This window comes from Urocampus carinirostris, chromosome 4 (genome assembly GCF_059441175.1).
Source record: "Urocampus carinirostris isolate Australia breed hairy pipefish chromosome 4, RoL_Ucar_1.0, whole genome shotgun sequence".
NCBI lineage: Eukaryota > Metazoa > Chordata > Actinopteri > Syngnathiformes > Syngnathidae > Urocampus > Urocampus carinirostris.
The window spans coordinates 8,040,824-8,067,576 of record NC_142352.1 but is presented as its reverse complement, the minus strand read 5'-3'; the positions used below and the strand labels follow the sequence as shown (position 1 = coordinate 8,067,576).

Here is a 26,753-nt window from a genome sequence, read left to right as displayed (position 1 = left end):
TTCTGTTATAGTACTTCTGTAGTAGTATTTTGTATGATGGTTTTACTGTAGTGGTATATAAGCAGTAGTGATATATTTGTATTACTTCTTAAGAACTATTTTTCAAGTATTTCCGGAGGTGTATTTGTGTATCATTTCTGTATTAGTTTGTAGAATTTCCACAATAGTATTTTTGTGTATTTCCATCATATATTGTTGAAGTATTTTTGTAGTATTTCTGTAATATTTATAGTAGAATCATTGCAGTATATCTGTAGTATTTTTGTGGTTTAAATTTCGTAGTTTTTCTCCCATAAGATTTCTGTAGTAGTATTTTGTATGGTGATATTACAGTATTAGTCTATTTGTAGTATTTCCTATGGTGGTATTACAGTATTAGTCTATTTGTAGTATTTCTTTCAAACTATTTCTTAAGTATTTCCAAAGTTTTGTGCAGCATTTCTTTAATAGTTTGTAGTATTTCCATAGTAGTATTTTTGTAATATTGCTGTGGAGACAATCATCTCAGCTCCTTCCAGATGAGCCGGATGTAATGTGAAATAAATACAAATTTTTCGACCTATGAGTATTTTGAAAAATACTCTCAATATGTTAATGTTTGTGCGGAGTTTGCATATTCTCCCCGTGCTTGCGTGGGTTTCCTCCGGGCACTACGGTTTCCTTCCACATTCCAAAAACATGCATTTCAGGTGAATTGGTCGGTCCAAATTGTCCCTAGGTGTGAATGAGCGATTGAGTTGTCTGTCCCCGTGTGCCCTGCGATTGGCTGGCAACCAGTTCAGGGTGTCCCCTGCCCACTGCCTGATGATTGCTGGGATGGGCTCCAGCACCCCCGCGACCCTACTGAGGACAAGCTTAATGTTAATGTTTTTGAATTTTTCGTTTCAGAAGGACAGGATTTGCGTATCTTACATAGTGAGCATGGAATCACACAGCAGGAACGGTATGCAAAAAATGACGCCAACGACGTCATTTTTTACATAAAAACAAGGATTTGTCGAGCTCATGCTAAGCCCCGGTAGTTTTTACGAGTGTACTCTACAAAACCAAGAGAGTGACATGGTGAAATAAGGCCGTGCCTCCACCAGATCATTACCGTCGTTTAACACCGGGGACGTAAAGCGTGTCGCCATAAATGACAGTTCCCGTGATTTAAGCTTTGAAAGGCCAGCAGGTTGCGGGTTAAACTGCAGTTTCAGCACTTCCATCCCTCATCCTTTGTGTATTCGTGTCCTTGAGCAACACACGGCATAGACACGTCGAAATCCCGCAATTTAGATAAAGAAGTCAAACTACCGTAAATTCCGGACTATAAGCCGCTACTTTTTTCCCAAACGTTCAACCCTGCGGCTTATTCAGTGATGCGGCCATTTTATGTCATTTTTCTAACGGCCGCCAGCGGCGCTTGAGTACAAAAGGTAAGATTTAGACCGGTGGAATATATGCGCAGAGGAAGACTGCAACTTCTTGGCTTGTGCATAAATTAGCGTAAACATACCCTCATCATGCAAAATGCAAAAAGAAAGGCACATGACGCTTTCAAGCTAAAAGCAATCGAGCAGTTCGGACGGTTTACCGTGATTTTTACAAGTACGGTATTTTTTTTTTTACCAGACCCGTTTACTGTGTTGCGAGCGTGTTGCTAGCGTGATTTGGAATAAGGGAGCGTGGGACGACGTCTATATGACAAAGTTTCTTTCCGACACTGAGGAAGACGACTTTGATGGCTTCAGTTCTAAGGAGCAAGATGAGGACGGTTTACCGTGATTTCTACAAGTACGGTGTTTTTTTTTTTACCAGACCCGTTAACTGTGTTGCGAGCGTGTTGCTACCATTAACTGCCCTGTCACAGGCACCGTTTGGGATGAAAGTTATATTATTATTATTATTAAAGCTTTGAAAACTCTCTCGGTGTACCGTCTTTCTTTGTAAATATGTGTAACCATGTATAATATGTATTTGCAACTGTATATTTTTGTAATGTATTTATTTTAGAAACTTATTCTGATATGTTTTCCACGGGCGAATCAAAAAGAAGGGGCGAAAACAATGGGGGCTGACGGGAAGTGGAGTAAAGGTGAGACGTGTTTGTGGACGCGGCCGACAATAGTGGATATATATTTTTCCCACACTTACCTTTGGAAATATACATTTTTTTCCTTGGATTATTTTCAACGGGACCCGGACTCTGCAGGTCTGCATCAAACCTTAAGTACCGGTATAATTTTCTGTTCATTTTGCCGGCTGTGGTTTTTGGACTGTGTACTTTATATTCAGTTACAATCGCGGGACTCAAAGTCGGGTTTGGGTTAATTTTGTGATTGTGTTACATTGTATTAATGTGGGCGCATGCGGCTTATATACAGGTGCGGCTTGCGTAAGTACAAAATCGGTTTTCCTCTTAAAATGTGGTGGGTGCGGCTTATAATTAGGTGCGCTCTATAGTCCGGAATTTACGGTATTTAGTTTTATTTCTCTTAATTCTTTTATTTGATTGTACTTTGTTTTATGACGATGACAGATCTCACCAGAACTACTCTGCTCCAACGTTTGCACAAACACGGAAACTAAATATGAATAAAATGACTAAATTTTGTGCAGGCTTGGGGAGTAACGGAATACATGGAACGGCAAAACTTATGTTGGCAAGCTGTTTGGATTTATTTTCATTTTGTTTCTGTTGCATTTTATGTTAGTTTTGCCGGAGATCAAAGAGATCAAAGCCAGGAGAGAAAGCTTACCACGTGTTGTGAGTCATCATTTTATTCATGTTTAGTTTCTTTTGTCTTTTAGTAGCATATTCGGTATTGGAGTCATCCAAAAGTCATTGAAAGTAATCAAGTTAAAGTAGGCAGCACGGTGGAGCAGTGGTTAGCGCGTGTGCGGCACAGTTCTAAGGTCTTGGGAACCTCCTACAGACTTCCTGTGCGGAGTTTGTATGTTCTCCCCGTGCTTGCGTGGGTTTCCTCCGGGCACTCCGGTTTCCTCCCACATTCCAAAAACATGCATTTCAGGTGGATTGGCCGGTCCAAATTGTCCCTAGGTGTGACTGAGCGAGTGAGTTGTCTGTCCCCGTGTGCCCTGCGATTGGCTGGCAACCAGTTCAGGGTGTCCCCTGCCCACTGCCCGATGATTGCTGGGATGGGCTCCAGCACCCCCGCGACCCTACTGAGGATAAGCGGTGTAGCTAATGAGATGAGATGAGAAATTATAGTGATTTGTCAATATTAGCCAAGAAGGGGATTTTCCGTGCCTGGTTTGCACATTTCAGAGACTTGTTATGGAGATTTGTTTTTCGAGATCGGGCTCACTGAACAGCGGCCAAGTTTGCGCACTTCCCAAATAGTTCCCGTGGGGAAAACGAGGTAATGCATGAGTTTGCATGCGGCGTAATTACACATACGCTCAAACGTTGTTAAGTTGATTACATCTACTTTATGCTTCATTTGGCCGTATTAGAAGATTCAAGGCGGCGCTGAAGGGCTCGCTGAATACAAATGAACCTTCAGCCGCAGCAGCTGAAGCCCCGCGTGACGCGGGCCTTCAAGCGACGGACGATTTGACATTACCGGTTGTGCAGGCATGTCACGAAGCAATCGGCTGCAAAGGAGATAAAAGAGTTTTATGGGATGTCGCCCCCCCCCCACTCCATCGCCGCCCCCCCATGTGGTCCTCAGTGCGAAGGCAAAAATCTAGCAGCGAAGCACTTCATTTAAAGGACGCTGGAAATGTGAGCTGTGTTTAGCCCGAAAAGTCAGAGCATACCTGTCAACTTGTACGTTCTTGCCGCACAAAGTAGGTTTATCATGCATTTTAAGACGTGTACAAGAAAATCTGTACGGAAAAACGCAAATTTGTCAATGATGGGTACCATCCGGTATACACAGACGATCAGGAAACGGCAAATCAATCAAGTCAAACGAGTTCGCCGCGGTAGCCTCTATCTGTCATGTCCTGCACGGTTGTCATGGCGCCCAGCCGGACCCACCCCTTGACACCGGCTGAGACGCATTGAACTGATTGTTTGTGGAGTACTTAAACACTCCTTTTGGGACCTGTTCATGCCTGTTTGTTCTGAGTAATGCATAGTTTGTCATTTTGATTACCTTTGAACCTGTTTTGTTTTGTCCTTGGTCCGTTTGTGTGTTGGACAACTTTTCTTTCCTAATTAAAGTGACAGATCGTCTAGGCATATGAGTTCCGACTTCCTGCTTCCTGGTCCGTTTCTTGACACTATCTCGGTATCGGTTTTTTTCCGTTGCAAACGAAGCGAGCGGTTTGATGCTAATGTGCGCATGCTGGATTTCATGTGGTAGTTATGTAGTGAAAGGAAGTCCGTCTCTTTTTAGAGAAGCGGCTTTTTCGGCTCAACTCATTAAAGAGAGCCGGCTCTCAAACGGCTCACTTGCTTTGATGCATTATACATACCTGTCAAGCTCCAGGGCTCCATGCCCTTACAAATTGTCGTATTTTCCCTTACAAAATACAAAATAATCTTACACCATTTTTTTTCCAAACGTGTTTATTTATGTAGTTTAACATTTTATATTGTACATGTGTTTTGTTATATCATGTATATTGTTAATGAACATTTTGTTGTGAGATCCTGAGTTGCTCGACATGAATGAGGTTTATTATAAAAAAAAGTTCAAAAATGAAGTCGCTTGGACGTTCACTGTAGAAGGAAAAAATACATGCAAATATAATTAAGTAGAATGATACATTTTCTTATTCAAATTATGAATTCATTTCCTGCATCAAATTATTGTTGGTAATATACTGATTAAAGGGATAACCACAAACCTCATCTCATCTCATTAGCCGTACCGCTTATCCTCAGTAGGGTCGCGGGGGGCTGGAGCCCATCCCAGCAATCATCGGGCAGTGGGCAGGGGACACCCTGAACTGGTTGCCAGCCAATCGCAGGGCACACGGGGACAGACAACTCATTCGCTCATTCACACCTAGGGACAATTTGGACCGGCCAATTCACCTGAAATGCATGTCTTTGGAATGTGGGAGGAAACCGGAGCGCCCGGAGGAAACCCACGCAAGCACGGGGAGAACATACAAACTCCGCACAGAAAGTCTGGAGCTGGATTTGAACCCACGACAGGTTCCCATGACATGAACTGTGCCGCACAAGCGCTAACCACTGCGCCGCCGTGCTGCCCTAACCACAAACCTGTCTTTTTTTATTTTCTCCTTTTTTTCTTAACTTCTTTATACAACATAATAATTCGTAATATAATGCATCAAAGCAAGTGAGCCAAAAAAGCCGGTTTTCTAAAAGAGACGGACTTCCTTTCACTACATCAAACTGCTCGCTTCGTTTGCAACAAAAAAAACGATACGGAGAAAGAGGCTTCCGCGGCGAACTCGTTTGACTTGATTGATTTGCCTTTTGGTGATAGTCGGTGTATCACCAATTGACAAACTTGCGTTTTTCTGTACAGATTTTCTCGTACGTCGTACACGCCTTAAAATGTATAATAAACGTACTTTGTACGGCAAAACCGTACAGGTTGACAGGTATGCATTATATTACGAATCATTATTGTTGTATAAAGAAGTTAAGAAAAAAAGGAAGTATAAAAGGAGAAAATGAAAAAAGACAGGTTTGTGGTTATCCCTTTAATCGGTATATTACCAACAATAATTTGATGCAGAAAATGAATTCATAATTTGAATAAGAAAATTCTACTTAATTCTATTTGCATGTTTTTTTTCCTTCTACAGTGAACATCCAAGCGACTTCATTTTTGAACTTTTTTTATAATAAACCTCATTCACGTCGAGCAACTCAGGATCTCACAACAAAATGTTTATGAACAATGTATATGATATAACGGAACACATGTGCAATATAGGCAGCACGGCGGCGCAGTGGTTAGCGCTTGTGCGGCACAGTTCATGTCATGGAAACCTGTCGTGGGTTCAAATCCAGCTCCAGACTTCCTGTGCGGAGTTTGTATGTTCTCCCCGTGCTTGCGTGGGTTTCCTCCTGGCACTCCGGTTTCCTCCCACATTCCAAAAACATGCATTTCAGGTGAATTGGCCGGTCCAAATTGTCCATAGGTGTGAATGAGCGAATGAGTTGTCTGTCCCTGTGTGCCCTGCGACTGGCTGGCAACCAGTTCAGGGTGTCCCCTGCCCACTGCCCGGAGATGGCTGGGATGGGCTCCAGCCCCCCCGCGACCCTAATGAGGATAAGCGGTACGGCTAATGAGATGAGATGAGATGTACAATATAACATGTTAAACTACAGAAATAAACACGTTTGAAAAAAAAAATATGGTGTAGGATTATTTTGTATTTTGTAAGGGAAAATATGACATTTTGTAAGGGCATGGAGCCCTGGAGCGCGACAGGTATAAAATATCCCAAATGTCCCTCTAATTACCTGTGTAAGTGCCGTGCACAGAGCAAAGATCCAAAAGGCCACCAGGTTTTCATTCAGCCAGTCCTTCACCCGCTCGTAGCACGGCTGTTGACACACAAACACACGGACGATGAAATGAACAGCAAAATGTGAGGGAGACAACAACAACAACAGCCTGAAGCACTTTAGCTACATCGCGATCCGGTGTTGCTCTAGCCCGACGGTCTTAACTCTTAATCGGAACATTTTCCGACAGTTTATACGGAGAGCCTCGGATGTTGCAGAGTCTAAGATGTCACCTTTTTTGCAGCATTCTTATATGGTCCAAGGGTAATCTATATCACTGGTTCTCAAATTCTACTTGTCAACTTTATTCATGAGAAAGGGTTGTGCATTTTAGATAGATAGATAGATAGATGTCTAGATAGATAGATGTCTAGATAGATAGATAGATAGATAGATAGATAGATAGATAGATAGATAGATAGATAGATAGATGTCTAGATAGATGTCTAGATAGATAGATAGATGTCTAGATAGATAGATAGATAGATGTCTAGATAGATAGATGGATAGATAGATGGATAGATAGATGTCTAGATAGATAGATAGATAGATAGATAGATAGATAGATAGATAGATAGATAGATAGATAGGCCTTAAGAACCAGCTCTGCAGGCCCTTGGGCATAACATAAGTGACAATGATGCTGTTGGTTTAGCCAATCAGATTTCGAGTTGGTGTCACCATGGCCTTCCAGCAGGCGTAAAGAAACATTAGCGATTTCACAAAAAAATGGCTGGCTAGAGCTAGATAGATAGATAGATAGATAGATAGATCGATAGATAGATGTCTAGGTAGATAGATAGATAGATAGATAGATAGGTAGGTAGATAGGTAGATGTCTAGGTAGATAGATAGATAGATAGATAGATAGGTAGGTAGATAGGTAGATGTCTAGGTAGATAGATAGATAGATAGATAGGTAGGTAGATAGGTAGATAGATAGATAGATAGATAGATAGATAGATAGATAGATAGATAGATAGATAGATAGATAGATAGATAGATAGATAAATAGATAGATAGATAGATAGATAGATAGATAGATAGATAGATAGATAGATAGATGTCTAAATAGATGTCTAGTCTCGATAGATAGATGTGTCCTTGCGGAAAATTGTAGATAGCAGTGTCCTTGTGTTTTTTATTAACAGATTAACAGGATGGCCTCGGGGTGCTGTGTTTTCGTTTAGCAACAGCGGAGTGGATGACGTCACACTCTTTGCCAAAAGACTATCAAACGGCTCTTCAGTTTGTTTTTGCTTCTTTAATCCCTACACTACCAAATATTATGTAAAATTGTGCACAAAATAACTAAAAGGAAGGGGGGAATGGAACAAAAAAGAAAAAAAATACCAAAATTAAAAAAGTAGTGAAAAGCTGAGAAAAAAAGCTTCAGAAAAAAGCGAGAAGAAAAGAAAGAAGCAAATAAAGGGAAAAAAGGTAATCGAGAACAAAAAAGCAAGAAAAAGTAACAGCTAGGAAAAAAAAACACAATGAGATTTTTTTTAAAAGGAATAAAGAGGGTAAAAGAGGAAAAAGTTTGTGTTGCATCCAAATAATTTCCAATTATATCAAGTGAATCTTGTTGCCAACTGTCATGATCGCCTTGGTGACCGGTCTGCCCCGCCCCCTGGGCACCAGCTGAAGCAGTTCAACTAATTGCGTGTCTGCTATTTAAGGCTGGATTGTGGGTTTTGCGGGTGCTGGCTCATTATACACATTGTCCGTTCTGTTATGCCTTGTCCTGTTTAGTTGAGTTGGAAGAAGCCTGTGTTTGCACGTTTTTGTTAAAGCCTGTTTGTTCTGTCTTGTCCCTGAGTTATGGACAACTTTTATTTTGGTAAATAAAAGTTTTGGTTCGTCACGCAATTGAGTTCTCCCTTCCTGCCTCCTGCCTCCGTTCTGGTCCGGTCACCCCTTCCATTCCGTGACAGCCAACATTGTACTTCCACTAAAAAATGTGATTAAGTACAGTTCGGAACCTGGTCTTTGAGCCATCGAGTCCCGTGTCAGGTTCTGAACAGTACAAAGACCCGTACAATGTCGAGTCCAGTCTACAAAGGTGTTCCCAACATCCAGCGGCGATGTTCCTGTTCAATAATTTATTCCCACTGACACAGCTTGGCGAGCGCTCTATTTACACAATCTAAATAATCAATTAGCTGAGTCAGAAGCACATAAAGCAAAGACATAATTGATTTTGCAGTTGCCAGAAACACCGGGGAACCGAATTTTTATTTTTTTTCCTCAGCACAAGGTAAAGTAATTCTCCGCTGGATCAATATGGAAAATAATGCAGTGAGCCCGCTTCGGCGTTATTCATCGCACCGAACCCGGGTGGACCTCAGCGGTGCATCTGTAACTGCATAAATCATGTTAGGGAAAGTCTGGGATTAAAATATGCTTTTTTTTCCCCCTCCCAGACAAATGACTCAAGTGACTGGTAGTGTCAGGACCAGAACGAAGACAGGACCCACTTGCGTGCGTTTTTCTTAGTTTTATTAGGAAGAAGGGAAAGGGTAGAATACAGGGTTGGGTAGGGTTACTTTAACATCTCATCTCATTAGCTACACCGCTTTATCCTCATTAGGGTCGCGGGGGTGCTGGAACCCATCCCAGCAATCATCGGGCAGTGGGCAGGGGACACCCTGAACTGGTTGCCAGCCAGTCGCAGGGCACACGGGGACAGACAACTCGCTCGCTCAATCACACCTAGGGACAATTTGGACCGGCCAATCCACCTGAAATGCATGTTTTTGGAATGTGGGAGGAAACCGGAGTGCCCAGAGGAAACCCACGCAAGCACAGGGAGAACATACAAACTCCGCACAGGAAGTCTGCAGCTGGATTTGAACCCACGCAGTTCAAGACCTTAAAACTGTGCCGCACACGCGCTAACCACTGCGCCGCCTACTTTAACTTGACTACTTTCAATTACTTTTGGATGACTCCAATACCGAATATGCTAATAAAAGACACGAAATATGAATAAAATGATGACTCACAACACGTGGTAAGCTTTCTCTTCTGGCTTGTTTTATACGGTGTTGAATCTATGAAATATTTTGAGTTTTTTATCTTTTGCCTAGGTTTTAGGCCTGAAACGGAAACGTGGCTCCCGTCTAGCCCGGACGCTAAAGTGGAGCTACCCCGGAGCTACCCGGAGCTACCCAGCTTCAGCGCCGTTAGACAGAGACACGAAAGCCTGCGGGAAGCGGAGAGCAGGTGGACTCGCTATCTACGTGAACACGAGGTGGTGTAACCCTGGGCACATGATTTCCATCTGCTGCAGGGACGTCGAACTTTTGGACTAAAGTGTGACATCATCCAATCTGCTGTTGCTAAACTACGACACAGCACCCCGAGGCCATCCTATTAATCTGTTAATAAACAACAAAGGAAACTGCTGGAAGTGTGAATTTTCCTACGGGAATGAAAAAGTATCTATCTATCTATCCATCTATCTATCCATCCATCTAGACATATAAACATCCATCCATCCATCCATCCATCTATCTATACATATAAACATCCATCCATCTATCTATCTATACATATAGACATCTATCTATCTATCTATCCATCCATCTATCTATCCATCCATTCATCTATCTATCCATCCATCCAGACATCTATCTATCTAGACATCTATCTATCCATCCATCCATCCATCCATCCATCCATCCATCCATCCATCCATCCATCTATCTAGACATCTATCTATCTATCTATCTATCCATCCATCCAGACATCTATCTATCTATCCATCCATCTATCTATCTAGACATCTATCTATCTATCTATCTATCCATCCATCCATCCATCCATCTATCTATCCATCCATCTAGACATCTATCTATCTAGACATCTATCCATCCATCCATCCATCCATCCATCCATCCATCCATCCATCCATCCATCCATCCATCCATCTATCTATCTGAAATATGACAATATGTCCAAAAACCACTGTATTCACAATTCTCCAAACAGTTGGTCTAATAATAAACTAGACATAATTGCAAAATGTCCTTGTTTGAACAATCGATCAGTTTCTCTTTTTATTCCATAGTAGAATGAATTGTGGTTCCAAGCGCTTGAAAGGAGGACCGAGAAAATCCATTTAGTACCTGAAAGAAAGAAAATATTTCAGGTGTTGTTTTTTTTTTAACCCTCTTTGAAAAACGGAATATATGTGCATGAATGAGAAAGCTGGAGGAGATGGAGCCTCCAGGGAAAAATGGGAGTAGAAGTAGAGGACTTCATATACTTGGGGTCAACAGTCTATAGCAACTGTGACTGTGATAAAGAGGTGAGAAAAAATGGATGCGAGCAGGTTCGGAAAATGTGGAGGAAAATGTCAGGCGTCTTATGGGCGAGATAAGTCTCTGCTGGAATGAAGGTCAAGGTCAAAAGGGCGGCCATGATCCATGGATCAGAGATGGCGGCGCTGAAGAGTAACGGACGTTCCTCACGGGGGGAGATCGGGTCGTCATCTGTTTGAATCCAGATGCTCGGTGAATATTTTTGTTGGTGGTTGGAGAGGCGAGACAGCTGTGACTATGAACTGTGAGCAGAATGCTAAAAATGAAGCGATCCCTCGCTGCCACACCGTTTGAGAGGTTTCGAAAGTTATGGGATTTTGAATTGCAATGTCATTGATATCGATATATCGTGCATTGTGTTCTGCGAGAGACAGCACACTGCAAATGCTATGAATGGGGTAGGTTGTGTGCGTGCTGCGAAATAAAATGTAGCTATTGCACATCTCTCTGTGGCGTTCCAACGTCAAGTGATTTCGATAAGAAACCGGTTCAACTGATAAATAAAAACGCTGGCAAACGATTGGGTGAGCAGTACAGGTGGGCGGATCCCTGCACACAGCGCAAGGCACTTCCTTGTCTCCCTCTCGCTCAGTGCAGTCTACACCCAAAGTGAATATGACGATATGCTTATCGTTTGCAGTAATTTGTGACATTTTTACAAAAGAACTTTGCATGCACATTGTTTGGAAACCGTTATTAAGGACAAATTTCATGGAAGAACAATGGCCTCAACATTCTTAACTTGAGGTGGAAGACAAATTGTAAACGGCATATTTACATTGATTTGGAACACAGGATTTGGCATTATTATCATTTCATACATTTGATGAAATCATCAAATGACACACAGTGAAAAAAATGTGCTGAAGAATTAGCTTTTGTGTAGAGAGGGTTTTTGGCAGTTTTTTTTAAATTTTGTCTGAAAATATATGGTGTGGCTTTCTCAATTTCTTTTTAAAACATTTTTTTGCTTTTATGGCTCTTTGTGTCGAAAAGGTTCCTGACCCCTGGTCGGGTAGGGTTACTTTAACTTGATTACTTTCAATGACTTTGAAACAAATCACTAGGGGTTCAGTGTCTTACCCAAGGACACTTCGACATGTAACACAAAGGAGCCGGGATTCGAACTGCGATCTCCTGATCCCAAGACGATCGCTCTACCTCCTGAGCCACTGCTGATTTTGGTCCATATAAAGCCGAAGAAACTTAATGCAGAAGTTCGATAAGAAACTATTTAAACTGATAAATAAAAACGCTGGCAACAGACTTTGGGTGAGCAGTACAGGTGGGCGGATTTTGTTTAATACCAATACAGACCATGTATTGTACTGCAATCCGATGCCATGCTTTTATTTTTGGATCTATTGTTATTTTGTCGCAGACATATACTCTCAGTCGGTAAGGACGTCATCTCGAGATAAGTTTTACCCTTGAGGATTTTATGAGCCAGGAGAGAAAGCTTAGCACGTGTTGTGAGTCATCATTTTATCCATATTGAGTTTCTTTTGTCTTGTATTAGCATATTTGGTATTGGAGTAATCCAAAAGTCATTGAAAGTAATCAAGTTAAAGTAACCCTACCCAACCCTGGATCAAAGCCAGGAGAGAAAGCTTACCACGTGTTGTGAGTCATCATTGTATTCATATTGAGTTTCTTTTGTCTTTTATTAGCATATTTGGTATTGGAGTAAACCAAAAGTCATCCAAAGTAATCAAGTTAAAGTAACCCTACCCAACCCTGGATCAAAGCCAGGAGAGAAAGCTTACCACGTGTTGTGAGTCATCATTGTATTCATATTGAGTTTCTTTTGTCTTTTATTAGCATATTTGGTATTGGAGTAAACCAAAAGTCATCGAAAGTAATCAAGTTAAAGTAACCCTACCCAACCCTGGATCAAAGCCAGGAGAGAAAGCTTACCACGTGTTGTGAGTCATCATTGTATTCCTATTGAGTTTCTTTTGTCTTTTATTAGCATATTTGGAATTGGAGTAATCCAAAAGTAATTGAAAGTAATCCAGTTAAAGTAACCCTACCCAACCCTGCCCCTGGTGTAGACTGTCTGTGTGCATGAATGTGATAGGCTGGTTTATTTAAACAGCCTGGGTACTAGTTAATGTGTCCACCCAAGACAACAGCTAGTATTTTAGCGGCTAAAAAGAAGTCTTTTGTCTTTGTCTCAACATACCAGTACTTTTCCATGTCTCATGATCTCAATAAAACACAGAAGCAGACGGGGGATAACTGAGATTGAGATCGAGATTTGAGTATGAAAAGATCTCATCTCCCCGGTTGCAACTGGCTAAAATACTTAAGTCTTTGTCTGGTACATTTTCTTCTACGGTTAGCCAATATTTGTAGCTCTCCCACACTTCAGTGGTCATTTTTTACCCAACAATCCTCTCGATGGTGCCTCTGTAGAAGGTGTGCATGGTACGGCCTAGGGCTCTGGCTTTTCTCAGTTTCCGGAGGAAGTAGAGGCGCTGATTGGCTTTCTTGGCCAGTGATGTGGTATTTAAGGTCCAGGAGAGGTCCTCAATGATGTGAACATCAAGGAACTTAGAGCTGTTCACCCTCTCAACCACAGCACCGTTGATGGTCTGGGGTGCGTGCTGAGGGCCTCCTGAAGTCCACAACAATCTCCTTCGTCTTTTCCACATTCAGGGAGAGATTGTTGTGGTCACTGTGTTCCTCTAGTCGGCCTTGTCATCATTGCTGATGAAACCAGCCACAGTCGTGTCCAATGTTCCCTGTAATTTTCCACAGGTCTGAGCGTTCACACAAAGTCGGTGAGCAATGCTTGAAACAACAGTGAGCAACCATAATCCCAAGTGTGGCAACTAAATCATTATCAAACATGTCCAAAACTTCACATTAAGTTACATTTTGCGGAGTTTCCGGCAATGCAAAATTATTTTTCACTTTTGAATGAATGACTCATGTACTATTGCAAACGTCGTTTGTTCTTACAATTCTTTCACAAGATATCCATTTTTTTTAATTTCCTGATATATTTTGTCGCATAATATTAACATTTTTGGGGGCTTATTGAGTCGGTTGCAAGATACAGAACTGTACTTGATCACATTTTTTAGTGGAAGTACAATGTTGGCAACAAGATTCACTTGTTATTTTTTCTACTTTTTTTTAAATTCCTTTAAAAAAAAATCCCATTGTGTTTATTTTTTCCGAGCTGTTACTTTTTCTTTTTGTTCTATATTTACTATTTCCCTACATTTCTTTCTTTTTTTTTGGCTTTTTTCTAATTTTTTCCTTCTTTTTTTTCTCTTCCTTTTGTTTCTTTTTTTCTCAGCTTTTCACTACTTTTTAATTTTGGTATTTTTTTATTTTTTGTTCTATTCCCCCCTTCCTTTAAGTCATTTTGTGCATAATTTTACTTAATATTTGGTCATGTTGGGATTAAAGAAGCAAAAACAACCCGAAGAGCCGTTTAGGACTCGAAAGAGCCGGTTCCTTTTAGTGAGCCGAGCCGAAGAAGCCGGTTCTCGACAAACTCTACTAACTTTACTCGACTTAAAATACCGCATTTAGGACACAACGTCAGGGGAACCCGTGTATTTTTACCTTCATGCACTGTAACTTTGACTTAAGTCTCTTCTTAATTAGTCATTTTGAGCCCTCGTTTTTGTGCGCTGGCTAGATTTTCGCCGAGAATGGGCGAGCAACTTAGAGGGAACACCGGTCGTGTCATCAGCAAAGTTGACGAGGAGGTCTGAGCATGTGTAGAGTGTCTCATTTTCCCCTCTCGATACCTTCCCATTTCCCTCCCAAAGTGTCAATGATTGTAGCGCACACTAATACTAACCCGCAACCTTTTGTCACGATCATAAAATAATATTATGGCGTTCAAGCAGTCGTTGTTGGCCACGTTCCTGGCAGAGCAGTAAAGATGGAGGGCCACTTGGCTTTATGTGCTGTTTGAAATATTGATGTTTCCCATTTTCAGCAATAGCACCGTGAACACTGCCGAGGGGTGTTTAACGCTTAGAGAGCTTGTCACGCCGACTGTGGGTTTGAAGGCTTCAGAGTTTATTTAGAGGACACATTTGTCACACTTTACATTTAGTGTATTTCACTACTTTAACGATATTCATGACTGCCCATATGGTAGCCATTATATACTCCTCATATAAATTGGGTGGATTGATTCATAATAGGCAACCTTTTTGAAACGGAGAGCTATTTTTCACTAATCAGTAAATGGCACCCAGTGTGATATCCATTTGTAAAATAACAGCGTATCATGTTATTACTATGTTGTCAGCAGTGTTCCCTCTAAGCTGCGCGCGTGTTAGACCAACATTCTAAAATCTGGCCAGCGCACAAAAATGAGGGCTCAAAATTACTAATTAAGAAGCGACTCAAGTCAAAGTTACAGTGCATGAAGGTAAAAATACACGGGTTCCCCCGACGTTGTGTCCTAAATGCGGTATTTTGAAGTCGAGTCGAAGTAAAACGAAGTTGAGTAAAGTTAGTAGAGTTTGTCGGGAACCGGCTTCTTCGGCTCGGCTCACTAAAAGGAACCGGCTCTTTCGGGTCCTAAACGGCTCTTCGGGTTGTTTTTGCTTCTTTCATCCCAACATGACCAAAATATGATGTAAAATTATGCAAAAATGACTTAAAGGAATGGGGGAATAGAACAAAAAAGAAAAAAATACCAAATTGAAGAAGTAGTGAAAAGCTGAGAAAAAAAGAAAAAAAGGAAGATAAAAAAAGAAGAGAAAATTAGAAAAAAGCCAAAAAAATGAAAAGAAAGAAATGTAGGAAAAAAGTAAATAGAGAACAAAAAGAAAAAAGTAACAGCTCGGGAAAAATACCTACAACTATCTTACAACCGACTAAATAAGCCCCCAAAAATCTTAATATTATGCGACAAAATATGTCAGGAAATAAAAAGAAATGGATAATTGTAAGAAAAAAACGACGTTTGTAGGCCGTACAACCTTTGCAATAGTACATGAGTCAATTCATTCAAAAGAGAAAAATCATTTTATATTGCCGGAAACTCAGCAAAATGTAACTTGATGTCAAGTTTCGGACATGTTTGATAATTATTTATTTTGCCACACTTGGGATTGCTGTTGCTCACTGTTGTTTCAAGCGTTGCTCACCGACTTTGTGTGAACACTCAGACTCGTGGAAAATTACAGGGAATATTGGTTGTCAGTATGTTATTACCAGGTCAATTATTGGAAGTGGGGTTAAACGGACTCAGTCAATCACTAAAGAAAACTAGAAATTCACAATTTTTAGAACATTTCTGCGGGCACCTCAGCTGTCCTTAGGGGGGACCTTTGAGTCTGTGGGCACCACGTTGGAGATCCCTGATTTATTAGGAGTGTTGCGTCATATCAGGGATGGTCGAAATCGACCAAAAATTAAATCTTGATTTAATCAGTCGACTGGAATATTTTCGAATTTAATTCATTTTAAAAAATAAACGCAGCGCAACACACTTTGACCAATTTTTTATTGATTCTGTCAAGATCAAAACGAAGACAGGACCCACTCACGTAATATTTCTCACAAGTTTTATTAGAAGAAAGGGAGAGGGTTGCGCCCACGATCCGGGGATTGCTGGACGCGGGAAGCAGGTCGTTTTGAACGCGGAAGTGGGACTTCCGTGACAAGGAATGGCGGTGTCGGGAACGGAAAACACGGGTCAGTAGCCGGGACCAGAGAGCGAAAAACGTGATCGTAAACAAGGAGAGGAGACGTGGTCGAAATAAAAAACGGATCGTTATTCGGGACGGGAGAACAGACGTGGTCGAGATCAAAACAGATCATAGCTGCAGACAAATAGGAACAAAAAAACAGGACAGGCAAAAAGGGCTTGCTGTGTAAAAACGGAGATTTGCAGACAGACTGACAAAAGGGGACTGACAGGACAGAGTTTAAACACTGACAGGGAGCCAATCTGTCAACAAGCTGCAGCTGGCGCCACAAGGGCGGGGCCAATTGGGCGCCATGGCAGATTCAAAAATACATGGCGTACAAAATGATCAGATATACCTGGGGGTAAGGGACAGAGGGACAGACAGAGATGGGCGGATCCAACTAGATGTTTGATCCTACTGTACACACGGTCCAGTGTTTTTTTTCCCTAATTGCTCAGTCCACGTATTGAATAGATTTGGGAAGTACAGTCCATAAATATTGTCACGGTTGCCTTGGCGCCTTATTGGCCCTGACCGTGTGGCGTGGTGTTGACAGATTGGCTCCCTATCAGTATTTAAACTCTGTCCTGTCCGTCCCATTTTGTCGGTCTGTCTGCGAATCTGTTTTTACACGGCAAGTCCTTTTTCGCCTGTCCTGTGTTTTTGCTCCTTTTAGTCTCCCGTTACGATCTGTTTTGATCTCGACCACGTCTGTTCTCCCGCCCCGAATAACGATCCGTTTTTTGATCTCGACCACGTCTCCTCTCCTCACCTGGCTTTCGACTTGTTTCCGATCCCGATCACGTTTTTGCTCTGCTATTGATTTGTTTTTTCCGTTCCTGAAGCCGCCATCGCTTGCCACGTCCCACTTCCGCGTCTGAGCAACCTACTACCCGCGACCAGCGATCTCCGGATTGTGTGTGCGCTCCTTTCCCTTCTTCTCAATAAAACTGTGATAAACGTTATGCGAGTAGGTCCTGTCTCCGTTCTGGTCCTGACAAACATGGGTTAAAGAACAAGACAGAGACACAAAAAGAAACACAAAATCTGACATCCCTAAACTTCTCGGAGAACACAAAGTCACAGCTGCTAACTTTGGGGTGCTAAAACCATGAGATACCTGGTGGAGGTCCAGTGTTCTCGTTTGCCCGCGTCCCCGCGTCCTAGACGCATCATTTTTGCTGGGGACAGATAGCCTCAAATCAACGTGCGTCCCCGGGACGCAACGTTTTTGACACAAAATTGTCATTGTTACCCAATTACATTTTTTTTAAACAAAGATTTACCGCACTCCAAACTTTTCGTCAGGCAGATCCGGCAGATGTTGTTTTGGTCTCGCGGTTCGAGTTTTCGTCTGCACGCCGATCTCGAGTTGTGTGGTGAAAAGTCCGTCTCTTTTTAGAGAAACGGCTTTTTTGGCTCGACTCATTCAAGAGAGCCGGCTCTCAAACGGCTCACTTGCTTTGATGCATTATATTACAAATGATTATGTCGTATAAAGAAGTTAAGAAAAAAAAGGAAGTATAAAAGGGGAAAATGAAAAAAAGACAGGTTTGTGGTTATCCCTTTAATCGATATATTACCAACAATAATTTGATGCAGAAAATGAATTCATAATTTGATGATTGAAACTGAATGAATATAAAGATTTTTATCATATATTTGTCACGATTTACCATTTCAACCTCAATAACACTAAATTTTGGGTACCATAAATCTCTGTTGGGACCAGTGTTCCCTCTAAGCTGCGCGCGTGCGCAATTGCGCACTGCTCGCACATTCTCTGCGCACAAGAAAATCTAGCCGGCGCACAAAAATGAGGGCTCAAATTACTAATCAAGAGGGCGACTTAAGTCAAAGTTACAGTGCATGAAGGTCAAAATACACGGGTTCCCCTGACGTTGTGTCCTAAATGCGGTATTTTGAAGTCGAGTCAGAGTAGAACTAAGTTGAGTAAAGTTAGTAGAGTTTGTCGAGAACCGGCTTTTCGGCTCGGCTCACTAAAAGGAACCGTCTCTTTCGGGTCCTAAACGGCTCTTCGGGTTGTTTTTGCTTCTTTCATCCCAACATGACCAAATATTATGTAAAACTATGCACAAAATGACTTAAAAGAAGGGGGGAATAGAACAAAAAAGAAAAAAATACCCAAATGAAAAAGTAGTGAAAAGCTGAGAAAAAAGAAATAAAAGAAAGAGAAAAAAAGAAGGAACAATTTAGAAAAAAGCTAGAAAAAAAGACAAAAAAGAAATGTATGAAAAAAGTAAACAGAGAACAAAAAGAAAAAAGTAACAGCTTGGAAAAAAATAAACAAAATGAGATTTTTTTCAAAGGAATTTAAATAAAAGTAGAAAAAAACACAGAAAAAAGAAGAAAAAGTTTGTTGCATTCAAATAATTTCCAATTCTATCAAGTGAATCTTGTTGCCAACATTGTACTTCCACTAAAAAAATGTAATTAAGTACAGTTCTGTATCTTACAATAGACTAAATAAGCCCCCAAAATGTGAATATCATGCGACAAAATATATCAGGAAATAAAAAGAAATGGATATCTTGTGAAAGAATTGTAAGAACAAACGACGTTTGTTGGCCGTACAACCTTTGCAATAGTACATGAGTCAATTCTGTCATGATTACCCAAGTGGAGCCACCTGGGGTAATCATCTGACGCGCGGAAATGCGCTCCCTGATTGGTTTGTGTTCCCTTTTTAAGCACGCTACGCGGAGACCTCTTCGTCTGAGGATACTTCTGTACCCCGTATGACTCTCCCGATTACCTGTGCATTCTTGTTTACCTGATTCTGCCTGCCTGCCTCCGATCCGACCTGCTTCCGTCCCACGCTACGATCTTCTCTCCAGTCCCGGTAAACTCGACCTGCTTCCGTCACACGCTACGATTGGCTACGTGTTCCGAAGTTGTCTTCACGGCGTTGCTGCTGCTGACGTTCGACGGTCATCGCGTCTCCCGCTAACCCTTTACACTTCCCCAAATAAAAGAATTGTACGAACGCTCTGGAGGTCTGATAAGGACATTGATCAATTAGGCAACAATCTCTTTGCAAACGGCTGCCGAGGAATTCTTAGGTTTGGTTTTATAAAGCTAGAGGGCAGTCAGTTGCACATGACGCTAATGTGACCAGGCTAATAGAAAGTCAAAGAAAGAGGAAGATTTTAAAAATGCAGTGCAGAACATTTAGCAGGGGTGAAGATCAGGTCACAGGGATGCGGTGTTTGTTCTCAATGAATATTTAATGTTAGCCGTTCCTACGTCTATCTATCTGCACCATTAATTACGCCTGCGTCCGATGGAGCTGCTAATCATGTCAACCGTTCAGGGTTGGTCTAATATACGGGGAAACGACACAGCCATGCTTATAAACGGAGGGTGTTAAACAATGTTCCCTGTCATTTTCCTTACGGGTCCGAGCGTTCACACAAAGTCGGTGAGCGGCGCTTGAAACAACAGTGAGCAACAGCAATCCCAAGTGTGGCAACTGAGTCATTATCAAACATGTCCAAAACTTGACATCAAGTTACATTTTGCTGAGTTTCCGGCAATGTAAAATGATTTTTCTCTTTTGAATGAATTGACTCATGCACTATTGCAAAGGTTGTACGGCCTACAAACGTCGTTTGTTCTTACAATTCTTTCACAAGATATCCATTTCTTTTTATTTCCTGATATATTTTGTCGCATAATATTAACATTTTTGGGGGCTTATTGAGTCGGTTGCAAGATACAGAACTGTACTTAGTCACATTTTTTAGTGGAAGTACAATCTTGGCAACAAGATTCACTTGATAGAATTGGAAATTATTTGAATGCAACGCCAACTTTTTCTTCTTTTTTCCGTGTTTTTTTCTACTTTTTTAAAAATTCCTTTAAAAAAAATCTCATTGTGTTTATTTTTTCCGAGCTGTTACTTTTTTCTTTTTGTTCTCTATTTATTTTTTTCCTACATTTCTTTCTTTTCTTTTTTCTGGCTTTTTTCTAAATGTTTCCTTCTTTTTTCTCTTCCTTTTGTTTCTTTTTTTCTCAGCTTTTAACTACATTTTCATTTTGGTATTTTTTTCTTTTTTGTTCTATTCCCCCCTTCCTTTAAGTCATTTTGTGCATAGCTTTACATAATATTTGGTCATGTTGGGATTAAAGAAGCAAAAACAACCTGAAGAGCCGTTTAGGACCGGAAAGAGCCGGTTCCTTCTAGTGAGCCGAGCCAAAGAAGCCGGTTCTTGACAAACTCTACTAACTTTACTCAACTTCGTTCTACTTCGACTCGACTTCAAAATTCCGTATGTAGGACACAACGTCAGGAGAACCTGTGTATTTTTGCCTTCATGCACTGTAACTTTGACTTAAGTGGCTTCTTAATTAGTCATTTTGAGCCCTCATTTTTGTGCGCTGGCTAGATTTTTTTTGTGCGCTGAGAATGTGCGAGCACTGCGCAATTGCGCACGCGCGCAGCTTAGAGGGAACACTGGTGTTAAACAATGTCCAGGCGAGCGGTTCTAAAAACGCTAAACAGACATGACAACGACAAAACAGAACTTAAGAGAAACGCAGGAAATAAATTCACACGGGCTAACAGGAAATAGGTAATAAACCGCACCAAGACCAAGGTATTGTGAAATAAAAGTAGAAACATCTGGAATGTGCGTAACTGACAGGACTTTGGCTGGGTCAGGGCGACTCCAATTATTTGCTTAACTGATAAGAATTTGGACTCCAACAATTTGCTTAACTGATATGAATTTGGCTGGGTCAGGGCAACTCGAATCGAGCGCCCGGCTAGAGAAAAACAACACGTCATCGCTGACCGAACACAGTATAAATGCCCAGGGTTGGGTAGGTTTACTTTAACTTGATTACTTTCAATTACTTTTGGATTACTCCAATACCAAATATGCTAATAAAAGACAAAAGAAACTAAATATGAATAAAAAACGTGTCCCCTCTCATTTCAACTCTCTCTGCTCCTTTGTATATGTTTTGGGGCGGGGCCGATAGACGTCCTGCTCCGAGAAAGGGAGTTGATTGGCTAATACCAAAGAAGAGGGGGTACACAAAATAAGTTGATGAGACAGTGACTGAGACAGACACACGTGAACAAGACCCGACTGAACACGGAAAAAAACCCAAAGAACCTGACATAACTAAAAAAAAAAACGATAGCACTTAAGCATTAATGACCCAGTGAAAGGGTCAAGTAAGAACACCCAACACAATGTCAAGAATAGAAGAAATTCATTTTCATTCATGAGATTCATGGTTTCATGGAATTGCTTCTTGGAACCAAAGAGAGGAAAAAAAAAATCTCTATTCTTAGAATAGGCTTTGGGGTAAGCAGCTAGCTTAGCGACGTAGCTGGCGCAGCACACAGCCTTGATTATTAATTTGGTAGTTCTATTCGTCAGAGCCAGAACAGATACAGGACCCAATCGCGTGACGTTCTCACACAAGGCTTTTATTTTACAGGAGTCATGCTGACGAGATCGATTCCAATAGCCCGAGTTGATATCGGACAGATGGAGTCAATACCGGACAGGAGAGGACAGACAGGGTTGATGACAAATCAGGATATCGATAACTAACAGGAGAAACTAGACGGGAACGAAAACTGGAGAAAATAATGAACAGGACCAAAATAGACGGAAACAAAACTGGAACCGAAATAAAACAGGACAAACATAACGGGAACAATACCGGACTGAAGATATCAACAGGAAATCAGGACCAAGACAGAACCCACGTCTTGTGGGGCAGAAATTAGTTGGACGGGCTGACCCTGAAGCAAGAGAGCGCTGAGCTTTATATAAACAGAAAGTCAATCTCTCAACAAGCTGCAGCTGGCACCACACGGGCGGGGCCAATTGGGCGCCCTGGCAACTGTGACACACACGGGTGCGGCCAATTGGGATCCATGACAGGTATTCTCCTTTCAGTGTTAAAGAGCGATTTAGAGAACGGCTGGCTAGCTGCACATTAGCATCGGTTATCCTCAGTCTGAGCTAGGTGTCCGCGATGATTAAAATACATCCTGTTATCCTGTTTTCCTGTGATATCTCCAGTCCAGTATTGTTCCCGTTTATTGCTGTCCTGTTGAATGTCGGGTTCCAGTTTAGTTTCTGTCTATTATTGTCCTGTTTATTATTTTCTCCAGTAGTCGTTCCCATCTAGTTTCTTTTGTTACTTTTCGATATCCTGATCCGTTATCTATCCTGGCTGTCCCTTCCTGTCCTTCCAATCCAGACCGGCTTCCTAACGTGCATGACTCCCCATTTCCCGTAAAATAAAAAGCTTGTGTGAGAACATCACCCGATTGGGTCCTGTATCTGTTCTGGTTCTGACAATCCCATTATACTTTTGTATAAAGACCATTTATTCAACTGCAATTCTGCGTTCGGTGCTTTTTATTCGTAGATCTATCGTTATTTTGTTACAGTCGCATACCGTAAATTCCGGACTATAAGCCGCTACTTTTTTCCCAAACGTTCAACCCTGCGGCTTATTCAGTGATGCGGCCAATTTATGGAATTTTTCTAACGGCCGCCAGCGGCGCTCGAGTACAAAAGGTAAGATTTAGACCGGTGGAATATATGTGCCGAGGAAGACTGCAAATTCTTGGCTTGTGCATACAGTAAATTAAATTAGCGTAAACATACCCTCATCATGCAAATTGCAAAAAGAAAGGCACATGACGCAGCTTTCAAGCTAAAAGCAATCGAGCAGTCCGATAAAGAAGGAGCGAGCGTGTTGCTAGCGTGTTTTGGAATAAGGGAGCGTGGGACGACGTCTATATGACGAAGTTTCTTTCCGACACTGAGGAAGACGACTTTGACGGCTTCAGTTCTAAGGAGGAAGATGAGGACGGTTTACCGTGATTTTTACAAGTACGGTATGTTTTTTTTACCAGACCCGTTTACTGTGTTGCGAGCGTGTTGCTACCATTAACTGCCCGGATGAAAGATATATTATTATTATTAAAGCTTTGAAAACTCTTTCGGTGTACCGTCTTTCTTTGTAAATATGTGTAACCATGTATAATACGTATTTGCAACTGTATATTTTTGTAATGTATTTATTTCAGACACTTATTCTGACATGTTTCCCACGGGCGAATGAAAAAGAAGGGGCGAAAAAAACACGGGCTGACGGGAAGTGGGGACCGGTAAAGGTGAGTGTTTGTGGACGCGGCAGACAATAGTGGATATATATTCTTCCCACCCTTACCTTTGGAAATATATACTTTTTTCCTTGGGTTACTTTCAACGGGACTTGGACTCTGCAGGTCTGCATCAAACCTTGAGTACCGGTATCATTTTCCGTTCATTTTGCCGGCTGTGATTTTTGGACTGCGTACTTTAATGAAGGACATTCAGTCTCAATCGCGGGACTCGAAGTCGGGTTTGGGTTAATTTTGTGTTTGTGTTACATGTTTAAATGCGGGCGCATGCGGCTTATATACAGGTGCGGCTTGTATAAGTACAAAATCGGTTTTCCTCTTAAAATGTGGTGGGTGCGGCTTATAATCAGGTGCGCTCTATAGTCCGGAATTTACGGTACTCCCAGAAGGTAAGAATGTCGTCTTGAGGAAAGGGAGGCATCACTACTTCGTGGATTTTCAGGTTTGCAGGAGGTTCTGGTCCACACTAACCGCGATAACCTACGGATTATGGTTTATTGCAAGCGGGGGCTTTAGCAATCCCTCTCCATCTTGCAAGGGATCGGGAAAAAAAAACTGGCCTGAAGGGACGCCAAACAGAAACCCATTACGGCGACATTGATGTAACGTGTCGATGGAAAATGTGTCATGCGATTCAAATGAGTCCTCGGGGCTTCATGATGCCCTCTTCATTAACACATGAGACGCTCATCACACTTTGGGGAAGGCAGCTGGCATGGCGGTGTCGCTGGCTCAGCACACAGTCGTAGTTAGTCATTTGGAGCCCAAGATATACACAACCCATGTTTCCTAAGATTATTTCCTCTGCCTAGTCTAGAACAGTGGTTCGCAACTGGTGGCTTAGAGACCCAAAGTGGGGCACAGACAATGTTCCCTCTAATTTTCCCCGGGTCTGAGCGTTCACACAAAGTCGGTGAGCAATAATTTACACAAGAAAGTGTGGGCATGTAGATATTTTCATTGGGTGTGTGCAGAGATATACCCACCCGTACCGCTCATTCAAATTGCCTTTGGTGCTTTGTTGGCGTTTAAGGGTATTTACAGTTAGTTCTGTGGGTTTTCATCATAAAGTGTCGCAACAGTGAACACAAAGTACATAGTTTAATGAGCTTCCTTACACCGGATTTCATGAAGATACATAGCCAAAACGGGGTCTGTTGATGTAGCAGCATGACTAAACTGTAGTAGGGTGTCTGCCCTATATGTTCTGGACTGAAACGCTTCGTATCTGCTAAAATAAGTTGTGCCCTTATTTTATTTCCAAGCCAGACGTATTCATGAAAAAAGCCATACATGGTTCACGAGCAATGTTCCCTTTAATTTTCCGCGCTTGAAAAAACACAAGATATCCATTTCTTTTTTTTTCCTGACATATTTTGTCGCATAATATTAAAATTTTTGGGGGCTTATTGAGTCGGTTGTAAGATACAGAACTGTACTTAATCACATTTTTTTGGTGGAAGTACAATGTTGGCAACAAGATTCACTTGATATAATTGAAAATGATTTGAATGCAACGCAACCTTTTTTTTTCTTTTTTCCGTGTTTTTTTTTCTACATTTAAAAAAAAAAAATCTCATTGTGTTCATTTTTCCCGAGCTGTTACTTTTTTCTTTTTGTTCTCTATTGACTTTTTTCCCTACATTTCTTTCTTTTTTTCTGGCTTTTTTCTAAATTTTTCCTTCTTTTTTCTCTTCTTTTTGTTTCTTTTTTTCTCAGCTTTTCACTACTTTTTCATTTTGGTGTTTTTTTCTTTTTTTTGTTCTATTCCCCCCTTCCTTTAAGTCATTTTGAGCATAATTTTACATAATATTTGGTCATGTAGGGATCAAAGAAGCAAAAACAACCCGAAGAGCCGTTTAGGACCCGAAAGAGCCGGTTCCTTTTAGTGAGCCGAGCCGAAGAAGCCGGTTCTCGACAAACTCTACTAACTTTACTCAACTTTACTCGACTTCAAAATACCGCATTTAGAACACAACGTCAGGGGAACCCGTGTATTTTTACCTTCATGCACTGTAACTTTGACTCAAGTCGCTTCTTAATTAGTCATTTTGAGCCCTCATTTTTGTGTGCTGGCTAGATTTTCTTGTGCTCTGAGAATGTGCGGGCAGTGCGCAATTGCGCATGCGCGCAGCTTAGAGGGAACACTGGTCACAGACCTCTTTTTTTTAGCAGGCTGCGGACCTGTTTTTAGTGGGTCGCAGGCCTTTGCCTTGGCAAAATAATGCTAAGAATAAAAAAAGGGTGTATATGTCATGATTGCTGATTCAGGGCACTTGTGATTGCCCCGTTGGCGCCAACAGCCCTGTGCGCGGATTGGTTCCCTGACTCCTTTTAATCCCCCGGCTTCCAAGAGGAAGCGGTCAGACCGCCCTGCAAACCTACGCTTTCAGCTAGGCAAGCTCTGTACGGGGCCGGTCACACAGACATTTGCGGCTGAATCACGGCTAAAATTTTGCGTTTTTTTTCAGCCCGTGGTTGCCTGCGATGGAAAATGCGCACAATTGGCCAACCCGCTGTTCATCGGTGGTATGCCCGCAAAACACACCGGCGACTGTTCCGCTTCCTCATCGCGTCATTTCTGCGTCATTTTCTCGTGCGGACCACGGGTATAAAAGCTCCCGAGCCGGTGTTGTGCCCAAATCCGACTCCTACGCAACACATCCACCCCACCCCCCACCCCCTCGCGTGAACGCGCATTCTGCTGCGATGCTTTTGTGGGAAGCGTACATTGACATTGGTGACTTTTGCATCCGCGTTAACAAACGCAATTTGTAGAATACGATCGCGCTTTATTGTTTAAATAAACGCGTTATATAGACTAGGATCTCCCAATTGTTATAATTAGCTCGCTTTATAGTTTTAATAAGCGTTTTATATAGAATACGATCGCTTTTGTTGGAAGCGCAGCAGAATGCGCGTTCACGCGAGGGGGGGGGGATTTACCGTTCTATTACGTTCACAACAAAAACAAAGACGGAATGGTTTAAGTTGTATTACATTTCCAACAAATGCAAGACGAAGTGGTTTTGGTTATATGTTCGCCATTACATTCCCTAAAAGTGAGATAAAACGAGGTAAAAGTGGTTGTAGTAGCGAGGGGATGCAAATCTCGGCACCGG

At 41.7% G+C, this 26,753-nt stretch overlaps 1 protein-coding gene across 4 annotated transcripts in view; it reads right to left on the bottom strand.

The window, feature by feature from the left end:
• The window catches only part of tspan4a (tetraspanin 4a), a 344,680-nt gene that overhangs the window by 6,616 nt on the left and 311,311 nt on the right, over positions 1-26,753 (bottom strand). For all 4 annotated transcript variants that reach the window (XM_088333567.1, XM_088333568.1, XM_088333569.1 and 1 more), the window contains one exon: positions 6,404-6,487. In XM_088333567.1, coding sequence (XP_088189693.1) covers positions 6,404-6,487 — 84 coding nt within the window. The remainder of the gene's footprint in view (positions 1-6,403; positions 6,488-26,753) is intronic.